General features: G+C 43.1%; 1 protein-coding gene across 3 annotated transcripts in view; it reads left to right on the top strand.

Annotated features, from left to right (window-relative positions):
- LOC124616681 overlaps window positions 1-25,067 on the top strand; it is a 63,047-nt gene that overhangs the window by 19,138 nt on the left and 18,842 nt on the right. For all 3 annotated transcript variants that reach the window (XM_047145011.1, XM_047145012.1, XM_047145013.1), the window contains exon 2: window positions 6,841-7,184. In XM_047145011.1, the coding sequence (XP_047000967.1) occupies window positions 6,864-7,184 (321 nt within the window). In that variant the 5' untranslated portion in view covers window positions 6,841-6,863. The remainder of the gene's footprint in view (window positions 1-6,840; window positions 7,185-25,067) is intronic.

Raw genomic sequence — 25,067 nt, 5'->3', positions numbered from 1 at the left:
AGGCCACAGCCCTATGACGCATGGCTTCCTGCTCCAGCGAGAGGACCCTCCAATGTGTGGTGCTTGTGACATCCAGGTCACTGTGCACCACGTTTTATTGGATTGCGTTTTATTTTCTGACCAGTGGGCCGCGGCTGACTTGCCAGCGGACCTGCCATCTCTTTTAGGCAACACTCGGACAAATGTGGTTAAAGTTTTAAAGTTCTGTGGCATGCCAAATGTTTTTACAAAGATTTTAGGGAGAGGATCTTAATTTGCTCACTGTGTGACAAGCTTGCCCATATTTTATGTAAGTGGCCAGCCAATGACAATTTCCTGTGGCATTCTTAGTTGCTGCGTTTTCCCTTTTCTTACGTTTTACTTTCTTGTGTAGCATTTTCCTTCTTTTCCTGCTTTCTTTGCATGTGTGCTTCAGTTTTATCAGGTCTGTCCACATTCGTTCCTTTTAATGTGTGTCAGGGCGCTGATGACCTCGACGTTGAGCACGCATAAGCCCCAACACACACACTCTCAGCCATCTACAAATCGCCACTTGGCTCTGGCCTAGTACCTTGCCTCATATCGCAATAACTTCAAGCTGCCTCGTTGTTGCTTCACACAAAGCAAATCGTGTGCACAATACCACTGTCGCGGCACTGCACTGCATTCGCGAGTGCCATGTTTGCATTTCCTGGCCCACTAGCTGTCGACTGGTACAACACCCTGCCAGTGGCCTCAGATGCCACGCCCAACTGCACCTTCATTGACTTTTGATAAAATTTCCTCTTTTCTACGACTAAGACTAATACTAGCACAGCAATATTTGTGCCCCAGTCAGCAGTTGAACATATTTAACAGCTTTGTGCATAGCCAAGAGCTCACGGTCATATGTGATCCACTTTCCCTGAGATGAGGACAGAAAGACACCAGTGGTTGTCATGAGCTCTTTGACTATTGTTGTAACAACATGCTGAAAGCTGTCTGGCTTGTGTTCACTGCTAGTGCTAGAGGCGTTTTGAGCTTGGAATGTGCAAGGAGCACTGCATTAAACATGCTGCATTTCGTGGGCTCAAATGCAGAGCACATAGCTCAGGACATTACACTAGGGATCTACTTTTCACTTTAGGTCACACCAGCACCACAATCAATGGTTCCTGCAATTCTGCTGCGTGAGGTAGAACACAATGATAAAAGTTCAATATACCTAGAAACCAATTCAGTTCCTCAATTCTGGTTGGTCCACTTAGGTGCAGAATTGCTTCAACCTTGTCTGTGAAAGATAGAGGGCCTGCAAATGGAATTCTGTGTCCCAAGAAAGTAAATTCAGGTGTCATAATGCTCCAGATGCTTAAATATAGGGTAGTTGTAAACATGGCCACATCATCCAGATATGAAAAACAGAACAGAATGCCTTGAAGGATAGAGTCAATAAATCTCTGCCATGTTGGCCGTGTGTTCCGTAATCCAAATATCATATTCGTGCTTTCAAACTGCCCAAATGGCTCTATAATTATGGTCTTCGGAATTTCTTCTTTTGTCACTGGAATCTGCGTATAGGATTTTGCACATTCCAATACAATGAATATCATTGCACCATGTAATGCATGATTGTAGTCCCACAAGAGTGGCACAGGGTAATGGTCAAACACTGTTCTCGAATTAAGTGCACAATATTCACCATAGGGGTGCCAGGCTTCACCTGTCTTAGGCACTAGGTGTAAGGCGAAGAACCAGAGACTACTCGATGGTCTGATATTGCCCTCTTGTGGCATAATGTCAAACTCCACTCTAGCAATGGCGAGGTGGTCCAAGGCCAAACTCCTAGTTCTCCATGACCCTGGTGATCCATCTTTCATTTCAGTATGGTGCACAGTATTGTGTAGCATTAGCTTAGGCAGTCCTGGTTGTATGGTCAAATTTGGAAACTGACTTAGTAGAGAAACATACTCATTCTCTTTTGCAGGCATCAGCTTCACACTTTGTATGGCTGCACTGTGATGAAACCCAGTGAAAATTAACCCAGAAATACAGTCGACCATCTGGCAAGAGGTTGTAATGTACCAAGAGATCTGCGCCAGTTATAGCTTCTGTGACGTCTGCAACAGTAAAATTCCTAGTGAATGGATGGCATAATCCTAAGTTCAAGTCCATCCTCTGGCTGCCGTAGGTCATGACAGGCAAACTGTTGGCAGTCAATAGACAGAAGACAGTTGGCAGCCTGCAGTGATGCTTTGGAGATCATGGTAGGATACTCAGATCTGAATCAGTATGCACCAGGAATTTCAGGCCAGAACTTCTGTTGCTAATGAACAGGAGACGAAATGGTGATGGGCAACTGGTTGCACCTATGACTTACCACCACTGGAATTCGAGTGAAAGCACATCACTTCACATTTTCATGCCTGCTCGCCAATCTCCAGTGATATCAACACATAGGCTGCTCACGCTGAGAATATGTAGCATTGCTAGCAGATTGGCTTCTCAGACATCTGGGGTAGTACCTTCTGTTGTTTCCAGTGCTGCTTTGTGGCAACAGCATGCTGACTTGTGTGCATAACATTTTCATGTTTACTGCATGTGTGTTGTTATCAGTGCTAACTACTGTCAGTGAGGCCATTTTACTGCTGCACAGTGTCGCAACAGCACTAATCTGAGCATGGCCGATAGCTTCCTGTCTGTAAATTCCACCATAGTGTCCAATGACATGTTCATTTTAGATGACACTACTGCCTTTATCTATGGTGACAATCTACTGCTCCACAGAGTGCACAATAAATTGTCTGGTACAGTGACTGTATCTACCTTGCTGTGCAGATGCCTTAGATATTGCTACAGCCTACCATCTCCAGTGTCCTCTTGTGTAAGAATTTCGCTTATCCTATCGTCCTGTGAGGCAGCAACTCTCCATTTAAATTCCGTCTTGAGCTTCTCAAAGGGATGTAGTGAAGACATCTTGCAACTCAGGCATAAAGTGATGAACCAGTTGGCTCACTACAAAGCTGAAATTTGTTGCGTCAGCCTTGATTCCAGTGTAGCAGCAACTTGCTTCCACCCCTGCATCCTGCAGACCTGGGTTATTGGCCAAAACAGAGGCAAATGGACTGCTAGTCTTGACACAGCTGATTCTTCTGACATGCTGTAAATGCGATGCAAATCAGTTGCTGTTTAGCTCCTTCCATGTCTGGATCATGTCACGGTCACCACTTGTCAGTTTCTGCTCAACTTTGGCTGATTGGCTTTTGCTTGGATGCGATCATAACCAGAACTGGCAATCAAACACTCGTTTGGAGGTGTAAGAACTTTATTGTGAGTGTGTCATCTATTGGCACTCTTGCTAATAGATAGAAAAGAGTTATTGTATTTTAATGTACTGATCCTTTGCAGAAAACAGGGTTCTTTGTCCAAGGGAACTAGTTAACATAGTCACCAGAACAGTAACACAGCAAAAAGCAAACACAAGATATGTAAACATAGCTGTGTTTTTTGATTTGGAGAAGGCTTACAATAATTGCTGGAGGACGAGCATCCTCTGTAGAACGCACATGTGGGGCTTCCAAGACCGCCTGTCGCATTTTATTTGGGAGTTTTTATAAGACAAGGTTTTCAAGGTACATGTGGGTTCAGTTTTGTCAAACACTTCTATTGAGGAGAACAGGTTACCTAAGGGCTCTGTGCTGAGTGTAGCCCTGTTTGCCACAGCAATTAACCCTATCATGAACTGTCTCCCAACAGCCATCTCAGACTCTCTTTCCATTTATGACTTTGCGATCTGCTGCAGCTCTCAGCGAATCTGTTTGCTTGAGCTATGACTTCAGCAATGTTTCGATCATCTTTAGTCGTGGAGCATCGACAACGGCTTCCACTTTTCCACTGAAAAAACCGCTTGTCTGAATTTCTGGAAGTGTAAGGAGTTTCTTTCACCACCCTTACATGATGGTCCTGTTGCTCTTCCATTTGTTGAAATCACAAAATTCATGGGGTTCACAATCGATAGGAAACTCTGGTGGTCCTCCAACAAATCTTGCCTCGCAGCATGCTGTACCCTCTCTCTAAATATCCTACATGTTTTAAGTGGTACTTCATGGGAAGCAGATCAGAAAATCCTCTTCTGCTTAAACCAGTCCCTTGTCCAATCAAAAATGGACTGTGGGTGTCTAATTTATTCATCTGCATAACACCATCTATTTTACACCGTCTCAACACAATCTGCCATTGAGGCATATGTTTGGCCACTGGAGCTTTCTATACTAGCCCAATTACGAGTGTCTATGATGCTGCTGAATTACCCCTGTCATACCAGAATGGTGTTCTCCCCAGAAGATAAGCATGCCACCTGTCCTCTATTCCCTTTCATCCATCCTATGCATTCTTTTTTTGTGACATCACTGATTGCCAATACGGGACAAGTGCAACTTCTTTGTTGCCTCCCAGAGGGCGCTTTGAGTTACTGCTGCGGAAGCTTAACTTTACATTGCCTGCCACATTCTACATCTACATCTCTACTATTCAGACCACCATGAGGTGTGTGGCAGAGGGTATGTCCCATTGTACCAGTTATTAGGGTTTCTTCCTGTTCCATTCATGTACAGAGCATGGGAAGAATGATTGTCTGAATCCCTCTGTGCATGCAGTAATTATTCTAATCTTATTCTCATGGTCCCTATGTGAGCAATATGCAGGGGTTGTAGTATATTCCTAGAGTCACTATTTAAAACTGGTTCTTGAAACTCTGTTAATAGACTTTCTCAGGATAGTTTACATCTATCTTCTAGTACAGTTCCTTCAGTATCTCTGTGATACTCTCCCTTGGATTAAGCTGACCTGTGACCACTCATGGTGCACTTCACTGTATTCATTCAGTATCCCTTATTAGTCCTATCTGATACGGGTCCCACACTCTTGAAAACTATTCTAGGACCGGTCGCATGACTGATTTTTAAGCAATCCCCTTTGTATACTGACTGCGCTTCCCTAGTAATCTACCAATAAACCAAAGTCTACCACCTGCTTTACCCATGACTGAACCTATGTGGCCATTCCATTTCACATCTGTACAGTGTGTTATAATCAGGTGTGATGGGTGAGAGATCTTCACCATCTTGGCTTCATGCAGAGGTGTGCATTCATCTTGGATTTAGTTCACTTCTCAAGAACATTACTCTAGAATCAACCTACCACTGTAAGTTTCTCGAACTTTGCACATAACTCTGAGACAGGACCTTCATCTACACGGATGGCTCTAGAATGGAGCATGTTGTTGGACACTCCTCTGTCACTGGTAACAAACATTTTAGATTCCAACTTCTAAAGCAATGCTCAGTTTTCACTGCAGAGCTTTTCACTCTCTATCGGGCCACCAAGTACATTTGACAACACAGGTTTCTCAATTGTGTATTATGTTCGATTCACTTAGTGCCCTCTTCCTGTAATACAATGAATCCACTTATTGTCTGGTGGTGGAGGCAGTATGATGTTCATGTGGGTCCCTGGTCACGTTGGAGTGTCAGTAAATGAAGCTGCTAACGCTGCTGCCATGGCTGCGGTCTGACTGCCTAGGCCTTTTAATTGTTCTGTCCCTTCATATGATCTCTGTGTTGTCACACATAGGCACATGGTGTCATTCTGGCCAAAACATTGGTCTTCTCAATATGCTATCAGACCATGGGAAACTAGGAAACAAACCACCTCCCAGTGGCTTGGACAACTTCCTTTCACCCCTCTTGTCTCGAGAAGATACAGTTAGGCTGTGTATTGGGCACTGGTGTTTCAGTCACCATCATTTATTAAATGTAGACCCTGCACCACTCTTTGTTTACTGCAACCAACCATTGACAGTGCACCATTTTCTGACCCAATTCCAATTTTTAACCGTTTGTTTTAATGTACGTTTGCCACCTGAATTATCCATTATTTTAGCAGATACAGCATGAACTTTAGGTCACATTCTACTTTTTATTCATCATAGTAGTATGGCGAAGGAAATGTAACTTTCACCCAAATGAACGACCTTTTCAGAGGGGAAGTGATTATTTTTAGTTATTCCTCTACTCCAGCTGATTCGGCTCTATGAGTATTATTGAGTTCAAATTCTTTTGATAATTGACCTTTTTAAGTTATGACATGGGTGCTTATGACTTCAGCTATTTTGCACCTTAAGGTAACAACAAACAATCATTACATGTGAATTAACAAAACAAGGACTAAAAGGCGTGGTTGACTTTACTAAATCATGTGACACTGCACCACCACCCACTATGCGGACACTTATTTCTGCAATAGCACATGACAACACTCATGTTAGACACTACAAATTGAACAGTTCAGAAAGTCATTGACATATGAAAAATATTCTACGTATTTCAGTTAGTGTTCAGACCATTGTTACTGGAATGTATAGGATTTTCAAGATGTGTGAGATTATACACATAAAAAATGAGAAACAATACAAACCTCTTACAGAATTGGAAATTATTTGATGTACTAATCTGCTACTGCATTTAACTGTAGAGTTGGATGATAGAAAGGTTATATAAATAGTTTCAGAACACTGCTGTGTCTGTTTTTAAAAGGACTTTTTTTAATGCGGAAGTCAAATTTTTCAAAAATTTGAGAAATTAAATGGTATGTCTTTGCAAAGCTGATGTGCTTTTCTACCATTCAGGCTTAATAAGCAGAAATATTGATGCAAAGAAGGTATTAAAAGTCAACAGATGCATTACAATGCTTGTCATTTTTTCAGACATGTAAAGATAATGAAAGTAAACAGTTATTTTTCAGTCACTCACTGTATTTTCAAAAGGCCTTAACAATGTAATAAATATATTGCTAGCACAAATTAACCTTGAGTTACATTAATTGCAGGTGCTGTAATTAAACACAAAACTATGACTGAAGTCATTGGGACAGAAACAGAGTTACTGAAGATTTCACCCATGTTCAAGGAACATTTTCTCACTGATATATTAAAAGACATGAGTGGGCAACCAGATGCAGCACTTAAGAGCTACACATTGTCTCCCATGGCTGATCAGGCAGACTGCTATGCAAGTGACATTAGAAGAATACGAATTGAAGGCACATCACATAATGGCTCTAAAGCTTGTTCTGTATCAGTTGTTATTAAAGCTTTACCATCTAATATTTGCCACAGAAAATCATTTAAATTGGTAGAATTCTACAGAAATGAAGTAAACTTCTACAAAGAGGTAAGAAAAATTCATTTCAGTGAAAACACAAACATTCAGATTTTTAGTTTCATCATCATAAGTATGATTAACAACAAATATTTTCAAGCATTACTTGAAGAAAATAATTATGAACTTAATAAATACAGTATTACTTAATATTCAAATACTCACACAATTAAGGTTGTCAACTTCTTGAGACTAATCTGCACATTGTTAAATTATCAGCCTGATGGGCTGTGATGCTAACCAATCTGACAATACAATCTCAGGTACATGAGTGAGAAAAAGGGCTAATATATATATGTGACAAAAAGAATGTGCAATGAAGTTTACATTTAAAAATGTCACTGTAGGACACACTAAACACAGTACGCTTCATCTTGAAAATGTTCTTTGTAAGATTTATTTTTGGATTTTTCAGTCAAATTAAATTTCATTCTTATTAATGTTGAATTAGAATTACAAGATGATGCAGCACTACTGTCATATTTATTTTGGCATACAAGAAATTTGTCATATTAACTACCATGCTTGCTACTTAAAAAAGATCTTGAATTTCACAAATTAAATTGATGATTGAGATTACCATGATGACACTTTCAAAACTGAAACTGAATGTGTTAGTTATAGTATGGAAAGCAGTCTTAAACACCTCACTGTGCACTCAACTTTCCTTCACAATTTGTTCATATTTAATCACACATTGAAAGAAGAGAGAGAAATTCGAATCAGGTAACTGATGCAGCAGGTAGTATAAAAAATGCTCATTTTAGTAACAGGCTGTACAATATGTTAATGTGTGGCATACATGGCTGAATACAGACAACCAAAATCAAAATGCTGAATGCTCTATTTTCAGGTGGCGCCATCTTGCTTAAGTAATTGTTGCAGTTTGCTGAAATGTAAGCTCAGTTTGCTCCAGGCATTCTACATGTGACACTCTATTTTTGCACACAACTGGCTCAGTTCTTGATTTAAAATTCCACCTCTTCACTATGTCAGTTAGCATCACTGTTCACTATGAAGAAGTATGAAAACTCTGGGAATCTCACTAAGGTCAGAGAAAATATTCTGACTCTTTGCTTGGGTGAAAAGCAGATTCTGCTTATGGCTTATGACATAACTATGAACAAAGCAGGCATGTTTAAAATGCTCTGTCAGAAGAATCTTCAAATGTCAATGACAACTGCTCGTAACAGCTGCACTATTGTAGCTCTGAGCTATAACTTTATCTGAATTATTCACAGTATCCAGTAAAGTTTCTTTAAGAGATTCTGCTAAAGCTTTTGCATCATATTCATGATGGCTGAGGAAAGTCCAAAATCTTTCTGCAGACTTACCCTCAGAAAAAACATGTTTGATACTCATGACAAACTGAGAAATTGTTGAAAATATCAAATGTCTCATCACTACTAATTGACACAAAATCAACAGCAGCAATTTCATTTCTTACTTCTTCATGATAAACCTCACAAGAAACTGAAACATTTTAAATATGTTTAGAAGTGTCTTTGGAAACAATAGCCTTTGAAAGGTGATCACTAAGCACAATATCAAGTTCACCAATCAAATTTATAAGGTAGAAGAAAATTCCTGGATTTGATGAATCATTGTGTTTGTCACGTCCATGAAGCATGAATTTAAAATTGCCACAAAATTTAATAAAATCCACAATTTTATAGAGTATGCAATTATTTTTGTGACTGGTCATTGTGTCTTTCAATTGAGTGCCTATAAGCACCAGCCAGTTGTTGTCCAGTATCACACTTCCTTAAAAGACTGTGTTCTAGCTGTGCAGTCATAAGTGATTCAGTCCACTCGTGTTTATTTATCTTCTGTGATAAATGTCCAAGAACATCAACATCTCTTAGTGTTGAAGTCATTTCATACCTAGCATTTTCTTTTGCAAGCAACAGACATGGAAAAACAGTACAATTTCTTTGTGACACCACAACCAAATATCCAACCCACTATCCTCTAGGTGTCTTGTCTGAAAATTCTTACAATTTCTTTAATTTTATGCTTAAGTTTCTTGACTAATTTGATATCTGACATTGATCTCCCTGGGTCCTTGATATGGAACTCATCTTCAAGCAACAGGAAAGAGAAATTACTTACCCTTGAGCCTCTGCAATGAATTAACACACATGTTGACTTCATATTGTAGACATTGTGTACCTGAGAACTCATTTCTTGAAACTCAACAGCATATCAAATCCTCCTGCATGAAAAACAATAAAATCTGGACACAGTATTGGTAACTTAACTGCAACAAATAAGAGAGAACTCCTACCTAACATTGCTGACTAGACTTTCCTTGTTATTTCAGTTCTAGATATATAATTGTTTTCAGGGATCAACAGCACAACAGATATTATAAGTTACATAAATGAAATAGATTCAGAGCCTGCTAATTATGTGTCATAATGAAATAACGACTGTGGAGGAAGAGGAATTGCACTTGAATGAGGTTCAACAGCATGAAGGGAAGCTGAGTCTCTGATGGATACCACGAAGGAACATTGCTACAACAAATGCCAGGATAGGAGGCACTTTGTGCCCCCATTCCAGTCTTCATCCCTCACCAATGAACTCGGTGGCTGGAATATGGTTTTGGGGGGTCCAGGACCAGATTTTGCACATGGATTTTCAAACGAGACTGTAGACATCAGCAGGGAGGTTAAAATACACTACCAAATAATTATCTGTCACAGAGACTGGAGAATGGATTATTTTAAGTTTAGAAACTTTATGCAGTGTAAATTTTTTTCAGCTGCGAATATTTCTACGGGTCTTCGTTTCTCTGTTGTACCATAGGACAAACTGCTACTACCTTGGTTTCATACAGACTGAGTAACAATGAGGCCACGCCACTTACACCCATCATGTGTTACAATGATGATACAGTGAGATGATCAGCTAGTCATAAGCTGCAATACAACAAAATGGCAGTTAGATCAAATGTGTGGTATTTTTAACTTTACATGGTCGAAATTGCGTTTTTAATGTTATTCTGCACTCTTCCGACATATCAGCAGGGTATGATCATGTGATTTATTATTCAAATGGGAATTTTATAAAATCTTTCCAAAAACACATTTAAGAAATTCACCATCATTTCCCACAAAAATAACATCTTACTGAAACAGTCAATGCATCAACATTTTCTGTTGGAGTTTCAGTCCTTTTTAGTCATGTTGTGCATACCAACCAAAGAAAGCCTAAGTGGGACTACTTTAAATGGGAAGAAAGCAGACCATCAGAGATTCTGGGAAGAATCCATTTTAATCTGTCCTTGATAGCTGAGAAACTCTCAGTTTTTGCATGGTCTTGACAGTAAGTATCATTCTCTCATTGTCTTTATTTCTTTTGGTTTCCATCCAGCCATTGTTTTCAACTTTCTTAATTATAAAAACTCACCAGCTGGTCTGTTGACTCCACCATCAGTCTTTAATATTCTCTGCACCTACAGAGGATCAAGTAGGTAAAAAGACGAGGGCTAGTAGTGATCCTTGGGTAACAGAAGAGATATTGAATTTATTTGATAAAAGGAGAAAATATAAAAATGCAGTAAATGAAGCAGGCAAACGGAATACAAACATCTCAAAAATGAGATCAACAGGAAGTGGAAAATGTCTAAGCAGGGATGGCTACAGGACAAATGTAAGAATGTACAGGCATATATCACTAGGGGTAAGGTAGATACTGCCTACAGGAAAATTAAAGAGACCTTTGGAGAAAAGAGAACCACTTCTATGAATATTAAGAGCTTAGATGGAGAACCAGTTCTAAGAAAAAAATGGGAAGCAGTATATAGAGGGTCTGTACAAGGGCGATGTACTCGAGGGTAATATTATGGAAATGGAAGAGGATGTAGGTGAGGATGTAGGTGAAGGTGAAATGGGTGATACGATACTGCATGAAGAATTTGACAGAACACTGAAAGACCTAAGTTGAAACAAGGCCCCAGGAGTAGACAACATTCCATTAGAACTACTGATAGCCTTGGAAGAGCCATCCCTGACAAAACTCTACCATCTGGCGAACAAGACGTATGAGACAAGCGAAATACCCTCAGACTTCAAGACGAATATAATAATTCCAAAACTGATGAAAGCAGGTGTTGCCAGGTGTGAAAATGACCAAACTACCAGTTTAATACATCAAGGCTGCAAAGTACTGACATAAATTCTTTACAGATGAGTGGAAAAAACTGGTAGAAGCTGACTATGGGGAAGATCAGTTTGAATTCCATAGAGATGTTGGAACACATGAGGTAATACTGACCCTACAACTTATTTTAGAAGATAGATTAAGGAAAGGTAAACCTACATTTCCAGCATTTGTAGACTTAGAGAAAGCTTTTGACAATGTTGACTGGAATACACTCTTTCAAATTCTGAAGGTGGCAGGGGTCAAATACAGGGAGCGAAAGGCTATTTACAATTTGTACAGAAACCAGATGGCAGTTACACGAGTTGAGGGGCATGAAAGGGAGGCAGTGGTTGGGAAGGGAGTTAGACAGGATTGTAGCCTATCCCAGATGTTATTCAGTCTATATATTGAGCAAGCAGTAAAGGAAACAAAAGAAAAATCTGGAGTAAGAATTAGAATCCATGGAGAGGAAATAAAAACTTTGAGGTTTGCTGGTGATATTGCAATTCTGTCAGAGACAGCAAAGGACCTGGAAGATTAGTTGAACAGAATGGACAGTGTCTTCAAGGGAAGGTATAAGATGTGTAGTAACACGGTTAACGTTTTCCGTCGCACTTCACATAGCGTAGACCGGGAACTGTCTCCTAGGCATGCCTGATGTGAACTGCTTGGGCACGGCCTGTGCTGCCTGAGTTGTTGTTGTTGTTCCGCCGGCAGAGGTCGCGGCCGAATTCTCGCGTGCCCTCTGGTGGATGGGACTCTACTTGCGGCAACTACCGTCAGTGACGCACCGTGCCAATGTGCGCCTCTCGCGATCTTTCTGGTGGCTACTGCACTCCTCCTCCTTTGGGCGGTGAAGCCTCTGTGATCCACTGCGTCAGAAGGTGGAGCGTCATGCAGGAGCGATGACCTCCATGTCCATCGGAAGGCTGGAGTTGGGGGAATGTGCCAACCCTCAAGTCGGAATCTTCGAATACGGCTGGAAGTGACCCACACGAAGAGGCCCCCATCGACCCACCACTGGAGCCCGGGACAGAATGGGAGACAAGCCGTCGAACTCTGGATCCTGGTCCACCTCGGGAGGGGCAAGACCCAGTGGCGGGGACGATGGGGAAGGGACAACCACAGGTGAACCAGCCTCCTGAGAACCTGGGTCTGCGAGGGGGGCCAGCTGTCGCTGGGGCATCTCTAATGATGGCGATGCCGGTGCTCGAGCTACTGGAGGCTGCCAAGGCTGAGAAACATCGCAGTGCGGCGGAGTCACAGGGGGGAGGGGCAGTAGCGTCCCCTGAGAAACCAACACGGGTGCCGGCAATGGGGAAGCCGGTGCCCGAGGGGTCGGAGGGTGGGCGCTCAAACGTCAACGTAGCTGATTCTGGTGATGATGTTCCTCCCGGTCCCCCGCCTGCAAGGTATAGAGCCAGCGGCCATTTCGGTGCAGGACCACCGCCAGTATCCAACGTGGATTGTGACCAAACCCACGTGCCCAGACCAACATACCCGGTGGAAAGCCGGATACTCCGTTTTGCGAAGACTGGCGAGGACCAGGCCGGAGGAGGTTCAGCAGAGTCCTAGGTTGGTGCCTGCGGAGGAGCTCTGCGGGGCTGCATTCTCCCATTGGTGTGGTCCAGTATTCCGTCAAGAAAAACGTTAATGCCTCCTCCGCAGGAAATTCGTGCACATACTTTTTCATCTGCGTCTTAAATGTGCGCACCATGCGCTCAGCTTCCCCATTCGATTGTGGATGAAAGGGGGGAGAGCAAATGTGCCGAATACCGAAGCGCTTACAAAAATCCTGGAAGGTCTGCGAAATAAACTGAGGTCCATTGTCTGAGACCAGGGTGACTGGCAGACCTTCCACAGAAAAGATTTTTGCTAGTGCCTGGATTGCAACTTCTGAAATGGTTGAGGAGCAGTGAACCACATATTGGGAATAAGTGTCAATGACAATGAGCCAAAAACCATTGAGAAACGGGCCCGCAAAATCAATGTGAACACGTTCCCATGCCTGGGTTGCAAGCGGCCATGAAGAGAACGCTGACCTGGGAGATGCCTGTTGCCTCGCACACTGGGAACAGGCTGCCACGAAGTGCTCAATTTCTCTGTCAATACCGGGCCAGTACACATGTCTGTGAGCCAAGGTTTTAGTACGGGAAACACCCCAGTGCCCCTCATGTAATAACGTGAGGACTTCCCTTCACAAACTTGCAGGAACAACCAAGCGAGGAGCTGTATCATCGGTAGCCAGAAGAAGAACTCCTTCCAAGATGGAGAGGCGGTCTCGTAGAACAAAATAATTACGAAGAGGGTTCGAGGCCCTGTCTGGAGGTCGGGATGACCACCCCTGCTGAATGAGGTGAACTACTTGGCGGAGAACTGGGTCAGCTGCCGTTTCCCTGGCGACTCTAGAACTAGTGATCGGGAAGCCATCAACCACTTGGCAGGACGCCACATCCAAATGAAAACACACAATCTCCCCTCGATCGAACTTAGGATCCGGGCCCACTGGAAGACGGGAAAGAGCGTCTGCGTTGGCATGCTGTCCGGTAGGGCGAAAATGAATGTCATAATGGTACTTAGAGTGGAACAAGGCCCAGCACTGTAGTCTGTGGGCCGCCCTATCCGGAATCTGAGAGGTGGGGCCAAATAATGATATTAACGGCTTATGGTCAGTGATTAACTGAAACTTCGTGCCATACAAGAAAGGGTGAAACTTGGTAACAGTGTAGACAATGACCAAAGCCTCTTTTTCCACCTGGGAGTAATGGGCCTGTGCGGGACTAAGAGTTTTAGACGCAAATGCCAGTGGCTGCTCGGAGCCATCCGCATTGCGATGGGCCAGGACCACCACCACCCCATACTGTGAAGCATCTGTAGCCAGGACCAATGGCTTATGGGGGTCAAAAGTAGCCAAACAAGGCGCTGACATGAGGAGACCCTTCAACAAGGTGAACGCTCGCTCGCATGCAGATGACCAGTCAAAAGGAACACCCTTGCACAGAAGGCAGTACAGGGGGCAGGCGATGGTGGAAGCCCTGGGAATGAACCAGTGATAATAGGCAATCTTGCCTAAAAAAAGCTTCTAACTCCTTCAGTGAAGTGGGCCGCGGAAGGTCGACGATACCTTGGGCCAAACTTCCTAGCGGCTGGACGCCGTGCCGAGAGATGGTGTAGCCCACATACTCAGTGGACGGTTGGAAGAAGTTTGACTTAGGCAGGTTGCAACGCAAGCCCATGGACCTAAATTTGAGAAAGAGGATGCGAAGGTTGTGCAAGTGTTCCTTCGTGCTGCGGCCTGTGACAATTATGTCGTCCAGGTAATTAATACAATGAGGGATTGTCAACGTGACGTGCTCAAGATAACGCTGGAATATCGCCGGGGCACTGGATATTCCGAAGGCCAATCGCTGGTATTGGTAAAGGCCAAATGGGGTGTTGATGACTGGCAGCCGTTTGGAGTCCTCATCAAGTGGTATCTGATGATAATCCTCCGAAAGATCGATTTTCAAAAAATATTGGCCTCCTGCCACGGCGGAGAACAATTCATCAGCACGAGGCAAAGGATAGGTGTTCACCACGAATTGGGAATTAATGGTGGCCTTGAAATCGCCACAAAGACGTAATTTTCCCGAGGGTTTCCTGACAATAACGAGGGGCGAAGCCCATTCACTAGAAGAAATGGGAAGAACGACTCCTAGGGCTGTCAGCTGGTCTAGCTCCTCTTTTAACTGAGGGCGGAGAGCCAAGAGGATCTGCCTCACGCGTAGAAAACATGGGCGAGCCAATGCCTTCAACGTTAAGTGAGCTTCAAAGTCTGAAACACGCCCCAGGCCCTCCTCAAAGATATCCGGAAAGTCATAGTTGAAAGATTCCAGTGATTGATAGGGAACGTCTTCAGAGACCAACTGTATGGTGTCAGCGATAGAAAAACTGAAAGTTTGAAAGGCATCCAAGCCAAAAAGGTTAGCGGAGCTCGCATCACTGACAACAATAAAAGTAATAGGTCAAGTGACTGATTTGTAAGTCACGTCGGTAGTGAATTGACCCAGTAGGGGAATGAACTGTTTACCATAACCGCTTAGACGCCAGTAAACTGGCGCCAACAGGGGCGACTCAAGGTCGGAGTAAGTTTGTGCATTCAACAAAGAAACTGCTGCACCCGTATCTACTTGCAATTGTAATCGGCGCGACCGAACCGACACCTCGATAAAGAGTTTGAGTGTCGACGTGTTGGGAGCCTGGCCCAATGAAACTTCCTGAATGTCAGTGTCCATGTCCTCTGTACCTGCTTCCGTAGATTCTTTTGAGGCAGAGCGGCAAACTATAGCAATGTGTCCTTTTTTATTACATTTGCGACAAACGGCCCAGCACGGGGCACTCTGATAGATCATGATGTATATAGCATGGCGCACAGGACAGTAACAGGGGCCAGCATCCGGAACTCTGTTTACGCGCCGTGCGGGAGCGGCCATAACGGCCGGATTGTACCGCTTGCACGTCATTCACCCCAGACGCAGTGGACGTGGCTGCTCCGCCCTGAACCACTGTGACGTCGCACCATGCTTCCAACTGTTGACCTGTGGTGTGAGAGACTTCATACGATTGAGCAATGGACAAGACTTCCTCAAGGGAAGGGTCTTCTAACTGCAGGGCCCGTTGCCGGACCTCCCTATCAGGGGCCAAACGAACAATGACGTCGCGCACGTAACGTGGGCGTACGACTCTTGCAACTGCTCCGTGACAAAATGACACTTGCGACTAAGACCATGCAGGGTAGCGGCCCACGCCCGGTAAGCCTGATGGGGCAGCTTCTTGCATTGATAGAACTCGACCCTAGCCGCCCCAACATACGTGCGGCGGTGATAATATGAAGACAGCAATGAACACAATGCGTGAAAAGACAAGGACAATGGTTCCTGCAATGGCGCTAGCTGCCGCAAAACTTGATACAGTGAGGGAGATATCCAAAACAAGAAAAGAGCACGACATACCTCCGCATCGGCAACATGAAACGCCTGGAAATGCTGGCGAAGGCGATGTTCATATGCGTCCCAATCCTCCGCCATCTCGTCATACGGGGGAAAGGGAGGAGGGAACGGCGCTGAAGCAGACTACGTGGAGAGCAACGCCGGAAGCACTTGTTTCATGGTTGCCATGAGCTCCGTCTGCTGCTCAACCAAAACCCGCACTAAATCCTCCATGCCGTGGATAAGCTGCGAAACCGGAACAACGACGCAACATGCGAAAGAACGACCCTATTCGTCGCCAATTGTGTAGTAACATGGTTCACATTTTCCATCGCACTTCACATAGCATAGACCGGGAACTGTCTCCTAGGCATGCCCAATGTGAACTGCTTGGGCATGGCCTGTGCTGCCTGAGCTGTTGTTGTTGTCCAGCCAGCAGAGGTTGCGGCTGAATTCTCGTGTGCCCTCTGGTGGACAGGACTCTACTTGCGGCAACTACCATCCGTGACGCGCTGTGCTGATGTGCACCTCCCGCAATCTTTCTGGTGGCTACTGCAAGATGAACATCAACAAAAGCAAAATGAGGATGACGGAATGTAGTCTAATTAAATCAGCTGATGCTGAGGGAATTAGATTAGGAAATGAGACACTTAAAGAAGCAGATGAGTTTTGCTATTTAGGGAGCAAAATAACTGATGATGGTGGAAGTAAATAGGATGTAAAATGTAGACTGGCAATGACAAGAAAAGCATTTCTGAAGAAGAGAAATTTGCTAAAACTGAGTATAGATTTAAGTGTCAGGAAATCTTTTCTAAAAGTATTTGTATGAAGTGTAGCCATGTATGGATGTGAAACATGGACAATAAATAGTTTAGACAAGAAGAGAACAGAAGATTTCGAAATGCGGTGCTACAGAAGAATGTTGAAGATTAGATCGGTAGATCATGTAACTAATGAGGAGGTGCTGAATAGAATTGGGGAGAAGAGGAATTTGTGGCACAACTTGACTAGAAGAAGGGATTGGTTGGTAACTCATGTTCTGAGGCATCAAGGGATCACAAATTTAGTATTGGAGGGCAGCGTGGAGGGTAAGAATTGCAGAGGAAGACCAAGAGATGAATACACTAAGCATATTCAGAAGGATGTAGGGTGCAGTACTTACTTGGAGATGAAGAAGCTTGCACAAGATAGAGTAGCATGGAGAGCTGCATCAAACCGGTCTCTGGACTGAAGGCCACAACAACATCAACATGTGGGAGGAAGAAATATTTGGCCCTAGTCTTCTTAAAATGTATGATTTCAGAATTTCAGTGATAACTCTACACTACACTTCTCTTGTAGCAAGTGCCACTGAAGTTTATTGAGTGTCTCTGTAGTGCTCTCATGCCAAATAAATGATCCTCACATGAAACATGCTGCTCTTCATTGGATCTTCCCTATCTCTTATGTAAATCCTGGCCAAACAAGTGTTTTGTAAAGCACTTCTTTTGTGGGTGAATGACATTTGCTTAACATTCTTACAGTGAATCTCAGCCTCACCTCTGCTTTTCTACAATTAACTTCATGTGGTCTTTCCACTTTAAGTAAGCCCAGAAGGTTAATTCTAGGTGTTTTATGCTTGCCACCTTTCAACTGAGTTTTCAGCAATAGCGTTATTGAACAGTAATGGATCTCTTTAACTATTTATGTGTTATCTGTTATATTATTAACAATCAGGATCAACTGCCGGTCCTTGCACCAATCATTGAGCCTCTGCAGGTCTTCCTGCATTTTGCTACAGACTTCTTGCATTACCATCTTCCTGTAGACAACAGCATCATTTGCAAAAAGCCTCATATAGTTTCTGATATTATCCTCCAGAACATTTATATACATACTGAAAAAACTATTGGCCCTGTAACTCTCCTTTGGGGCACCTCAGAAATTACCTTTACTTTGGTCGATTCATCCCATTAACAATGGAGTACCGAGTTCAATATCTTATGAAATCCTGCATCCAGTCACAAATCTCATCCCATATTCATACTGCTCTCTAAACAACAATGCAGAACTGTATTGAATGCCTTCCAGAAGTCAACGAACAAGGTATCAACCTGGGTACCATTGCTTATGCTGCTCTGATTCCATGGACAAACATTGCCAGTTGTGTTTTGCAAGCTCTCTATGTATGGAGTCCTTGTTCATTTTTGTGGAGTAGGTTTTGGTTCTCCAGAAACATCATAATGCATGAGCATGGAATGCATTCCGTAATTCTACAACAGATTGATTTCAGCGATAAAGGCCTATAATTATGTTCATCAGTTTAGTTGCTAATCTTGATAACAGGAATGGCCTGTACTTTTTCCCAATCATTTGGTACTCTTTGTTGTTCCAGCGACCTATGATAAACTACTGCTGAAAAGGGAGCAAATTCTTTCGATGATATCCGTTGAATCTCACAGGTATCTCATCTGGTTCAGATTCATTTCCACTGATGATAGGTCAAATTGATTTTATATTTCAATATCACTTTTCAGTATCTGCCATTTGTAATTCTTGTGATGATTAAAAGGAGGAACCGTATTACCATCCTCTGCAGTGAAACAGTTGTGAAATACTGAACTCCGTATTTCAGCTTTCTCTCCATCATATTCCATTTCGGTGTTATTTTCATCAATGAGCAAATGAATAGATTATTTTGATCTGATTACTGGCTTTAAATGAGACCAGAACTGCTCTATATTTTTAATTAGATCAGTAGGCAACATTTTACTTTTGAATTCATTCACTGCTTTTTGCATTGCTCTCCTTCTGCTCAATGTGGCTTTGTTCAGCTTTTATTTGTCAACTAGACTTCTATTTCACTTAAATCTGTGATGAAGCTGTCTTTGCTTTCATAGCAACTTTCTAACATGTCTGTTGCACCATGGCAGAACTGTACCATCACTCAAAACTTTGTTCAGCACTTATTGATGTACAGCATGTAGTAAAATGCTTCTGAATTTCATCCATTTTTGCTCCATATATTTGTCCCCATCGTTGAATGTTTGATTACTATTCAGATACTTTGCAATTTGTTTCCTATTACTAATCAAAATCATCTTCCTGTCTTTCATAACATTTCTTGTGACACATGTACTCAATGATGCTATGACAGTCTTACAGTCACTAACGTCCTCATCTACTTTAACTCAGTTGAAAAGCTTGGGTCTGTTAGTTACTGTGCCACTACAGCTCCTGAGGCAGATGGTTCATAAAAGCATCCTATTACCATATTTAACTTACCTTTGATATTTAACTGCTGTTGTAATCTCACTACATAATATCAAGCTCTTTATGACAATAAATGTGCTACCACCATTGTCATCTTTTCAATGTTTTGGTTATATAATATTTTAATCTGATTATATTTGATACTTTTCTGGCCTACTTTCCCACTAGCTGTTTTAAGTTCTTCAATTTGTTGTTAAAATGTATCTGCAGTAGAGGCAAACAGTAAAGCCTTACCATGAAATGAAAGAGGTTCAGATATTACCCATATCCTACATTTATTTTCCCATATTAAGGAAATGAAAACTTCCCCATGGGGTGCTGAAAATAATAGCTTTGTTGATACCAATTCTGCTTGAATCCTTTATTTCTCACTACCCTAATGGTACCCATAACTTTGACAGATACTGTGTTCAGTACACTAACTTTGGATGAATCAGCGCCTTGTTTCTCAAGGAAAAGTAGTCCCGAGTTCAATTCTCGGTCCGACACACAGTTTTAATCTGCCAGGAAGTTTCATATCAGCACACACACTCCGCTGTAGAGTGAAAATTCATTCTATAAAGTAGTACATACTTTGTTGAAATTAAATCTGTAGTATCTACAGGTTCTCCATTAACAACAACCAGCACAATAAATACAATTGCTGAAAGCATCAGAATTATAGACACATATAAGAACATTAACAGAAAAATTGCAGTCCAGGCCAACCAATAACATGCTATGTTAGGCATACAATATCATGGAACTGTAATAGTCAGTAAGCAGAACCTTCACTGAGTATGGCTAAAGCAAGAGGGTGAGGCTGCACTGGTGGCATGTTGCCGTGCCATTAGGACCACTCATCTGGTGGTGGCATTGACAGTGAGTGAAGCAGGCATTCTTGTTTTGACTTCTCACTGGCAGCACTGAATATGATTCTGCGGTCATAGTGGCAGCATAGGTCAGTTTGCTGCCACATCCCTCTCCTCCTCCATGGAGCCAGTGCTACAGGCACTGGTGGAGAAGGAGAGCCAGACATGTGGTACTGCCAGGGAGAGGCTGCTGTGGCTTAGGAGGCCACGGGATTCACCCAAGTGACCCCACAGCGATGGTGGCAGTAGCTTCTAGGTGATGCTGTTTGGCTTACTGGCATCCGATGAGGTATTGCTGTTGCGGGGCTAAACTGTCAGCTGTCTCTGGCCCAGGGAGGCATATAGCCAGGAGTAGCCCAGTGACAAGCCGAGCAACAGTGCAGAAGTTGCACCGTCAGTGGCGAGGGATGGTGGCAGTGATATTGGAGAAGGAGCTATTTGGTGCTCCTGCGCAAGGGCAGCATCCAAGCAGCCACCATCAGACTTTGGCTGAGGATAAAGTGTGGTTGGCAGCTGCATCTCGATGTCACTATTGCCCAACAGCACATCAAACAGAAGTGCCATGTGGTGCCCAGTCCCTGGAGTGGAGCAGCAGTTGCAAGAGGGCTCCCTGCTAGCAGCCACTGGGCCTTGTGGCTGCGGTCGCAGGGTGTCGGTGCCCCACCATGGATGCAGTTGGTTCTGATGGCAGGAGAGCAGCACACTGCTGGTGTCCATGGTAAACATTTGCTGACTGTGTGTCACTTACTGCTTTGCCAGTACCCATCCAGGACACCAGCTGAAGTTACATTTCCAGACAGGGTTGCTTGGTCCTATGATGAAGGGTGTGAATGCACCTTAGGCCAGGGTGCAGGGCTCTGCAAGTGCAGCAGCATCCACAGCTGTTGGTCATGGAGGATCTCCACCAGGCTTTGGCCATTTAGTGGGATGGTCCTGTAGGTTCTGAGAAACAGAGGTAGTGCCCATCCTACAAATGAACACACCAAGCATTTTTTTTAACTACATCATAAAGGTGCACATCATACACTCCACCTGTCCATTCGACTTTTAGCTGACATGAGGTAGGTAATATCACTGCAGATGCAGATATCAGGAGACAATGCCAAAGCGAACTGTGGATCATTATCAGAGATGATAATTTAGGACAACCCTTTGATCAGGGACGCATGGATAAGAGCCTGCATGGTAGCTTCCACCATGTTGGAACATGTACATATGATGTGTGGATAATTGGACAGCTTATCAAACACTGTCAACCACATAGAGTTACAGAAGGGGCCTGCAAAGCTGATGAGAATGCAGTCCCATGGCTGGCTCACCATGGGCCATGGAATGGAATCCATGGTAGTGTTGTCTGCTACTCAGTGCACTGTTGGCATTCACTGAGAACCTTCTCAATTGTAGAAACAATCACTGGCCAGTAGATAATATGCTGCATGAGGGCCTTCATAAGGGTACAAGAGAGCAAGGATGCAAGCCCACAGGACCAAATGGACAATAATACGAGGATCGTCTCAATCACTGCTAAGGAGGAGTGCACTATTGACTGCTGCCAGCCAATGATAGAGGAGGAAACAGAGTGGACCAGACTTCTTGGTGGGCAGCCACTCAGGCGAACCATTGTGCAAAAAATGAACCACTTGACATGATATGGGATCTTGCCAGGTGGCCTGTGCCATATGATGGCCTGTTACCAGAAGTCTATCCACCACATGCTGCATGTGATCATTGGTATAGTAACAAACAACTTCAGGTTTGTCGAAGATCAGGTCAGGTCCCTTTGTCAAGCATGACTACAAGTAATGCATTAACATGCTGTGCAGTCAGTAGTAATGAATCTCATACTGATAAGCACTCAAAAACAAAGCACAACTCTTGGAGTCATAGTGTGGTTCTGTCGGGAAGCTGCAAATGGGGGCCAGAAAGTGCTACAACAAGTGGTTTATGGTCAGTGATGTGATGGAATTTGATTCCACAGAGAAAAAAACTGGAGCTTCTGGACTATGTACATGATGGCCAAAGCTTCCCTTTCTGTCTGAGGATAATTCCATTTAGTGGCTGTCAGTGTGTTGATGGCATATATGAGAGCTATCAGCATTTCCATGGGCCAAAACTGGAGCTATCTGTGGTCATGACAAGCTATTTACCCAAGCTATTTACCCAGCGTAAAAGTATCAAGTCATGGTGATGACTTGATGCAGGTGAAGGCTCTGTTGGAGTCTGCTAACCAAACAAAAGGAACACCTTTTTTTATGCAAGTTGTTTAATAGGTGAGTGATATCCACTGTACAGGGGAAAAATTTTGAATAATAACTGGCTTCACCCCAAAATGATTGGAGTTTCTTAAGGTTCCATAGTTTAGGTGGGTTGACAGTAGTCACTACATGATGTTCTGTAGGATTGACATCATCCTTTGAAAGAAGGTGGCACAAATATTCTGTTTCTATTTGATAAAACTTTGTCTCCTACAGATTACACGTAAAGCCTGCATCTTGCAGTTAACAGGAGCAAAAGATTTTTGCCAATACCTGTGACAATATCATCAAGATAGTTTGCACAGCACAAGACACCTTGCATTAACTGTTCTAAGACTCTCTGGAAATGAGATGGAATCCAGGTGAAGCTGCAGATATGCCTCTCTCAAATCAATTTTCAAAAAACACTCACTGCCTTCCAGCTTTGTAAGTATTTCTTGGGGTAGGGACAGTGTAGCAACCTACTTATGGTTTGGGTAATGGTGTACTTAAAATCTATGCACAAATGAAGTGTCCCCGTAGGCTTACGAACAACAACCAGAGGCATAGCCTGCTGGCTGGAAGAAATGGTTTCAATGATATTCCTGCAGTCATCCAGATCGTGCTTGATAGCTGGACACAGAGCAAAAGGAATAGGCTGGGGATGACAAAATTTAGGAACAGGTGATGGTTTAAGGGTGACGTGAGCCTTGAAGTCTGTTGCAGCAGCCAGTTAAGGCAAAAATAGAGACCTGAACTTGATAGTTGTCGTCCAAAGACTGTGAATCAATTGGAAACAAAGATGCTCTCTGACATTCCCTTGTTGACAGCCAAAAATGTTATTGTCGTTCGTGATCTGTTGATACTCAACACTGATCATGAAATGGCCTTTAAAAGGAAGCTCTTGATTTCCATAGCCAACCAAATGACGATTTGTGGAGGGAAGAGCAGGATGCCTCAAGCAATGGTAATTGTCAAAGTTCACAAGAAAGGCAGAGATTCTCGTATTGACCTGGATACAGAACAGTTAATGCTGAATTTGCAGTGTAATACAGATCTCGCTGGGAATGCTAAACACCCAGCTGTGCACTAATGCAATGTTATCAACCTCTGTAAACTGTATCCACATCCGAGGACTTGTTATGTGGGCAGCTAGGGCAGACAGCTGCCAAATGCCCATGTTTATGGCAAGCCGCATACTGTGCCTGCCAGTGTGGACAGCAACAACTGGCATGCATATGGAACCAGTCAGGACACAAGGGACCCCTGTGTCAGAAATGGGCACAGTCCAATAGCGAACAGTGAGAATCAGATGAGCACAATGAGTGCATCAGTGAATGACTCAATTTCTATGGAAATTAATGCACCAACACAACATCCATGATGTCCTCAAACCGTTCAGTAGCAGCCTGTGAGACTTTGAAAATGTGAGTGATTTCCAGAAACTCCTTGACTGTAGGGTATTCTAAACACAAATCCTTGCAGTGTACCTGTCTGTCTGGAGCCAAATGGACATCATCATCTTGTATCACAGTGCCAGCATAGGACTGTTTACAGTGAGCACAAATAAACTGTCACTTCCTACGTAACACTCTGATGTCAGCTACCAGTGTTTGATCGACTGACCCGGTTTCTTTTGTCACTGGCAAAACTCCATGTGGGGAGCCACAATGTGAATTTCCTTAAAGTAATAAGCATTGAGCATCTCTCACATTTCAGAAAATGATGACACTGCAGAATCACTATGGAGCAAATTTTCGAAGCAAATTAAATGCTTGGATGCAATTCAATAAAAGAAAAAAGATGTTTGCAATGACAGATCTGCTACCTAAAACACTGCAAAAATTCGCTGCAGACACTACATCTATTAGTCCAAATTTTCCATCACTTCTTGGAACAGTGAAAATGCTTGGGGGAGTGGTCGGGCATGTAGAGGGCAGTTGTTGAGGGTCCATGGCACCTTGCGAATATGTAACCAACAAACTGCTGTTTTTGCTCAGACTGTGCTCAGACTGTCTTTGATCAAATTGCTGCTGTTGCCATGCAAACAGCTCTTGCCGTAGCTGCTGCTGCTGTTGTTGTAATAACTTAACCAACACAAAGTACATTGTACTCACAGAACACACATGGAAATGAAACATCCTTGTTCCCAGAAACTGTAGTATCTACAGCTCTTTATTGACAACAACCAACACATAAAATATAGAATGACAGAAAACATAGTACTGAAATCACACAGTCATGCGAGAATACTAACAGAAGATTTGCAGTATCGGCTGAGTCTGATAACATATAATCATACAATATCACAAGACGATACTAGTTGTTAAGTAGAACCTTCACTGAGCATGGCTAAAGTGAGAAAGGATGAGGCTACACTGGTGGCATGCCACTAGGACCACTTCTCCGTTGACAGTGAGCAAAGCAGGCAGTCTTGTTCTG

This window comes from Schistocerca americana, chromosome 5 (genome assembly GCF_021461395.2).
Source record: "Schistocerca americana isolate TAMUIC-IGC-003095 chromosome 5, iqSchAmer2.1, whole genome shotgun sequence".
Classification (NCBI taxonomy): domain Eukaryota; kingdom Metazoa; phylum Arthropoda; class Insecta; order Orthoptera; family Acrididae; genus Schistocerca; species Schistocerca americana.
This window is presented reverse-complemented; position numbering and strand designations above follow the sequence as displayed.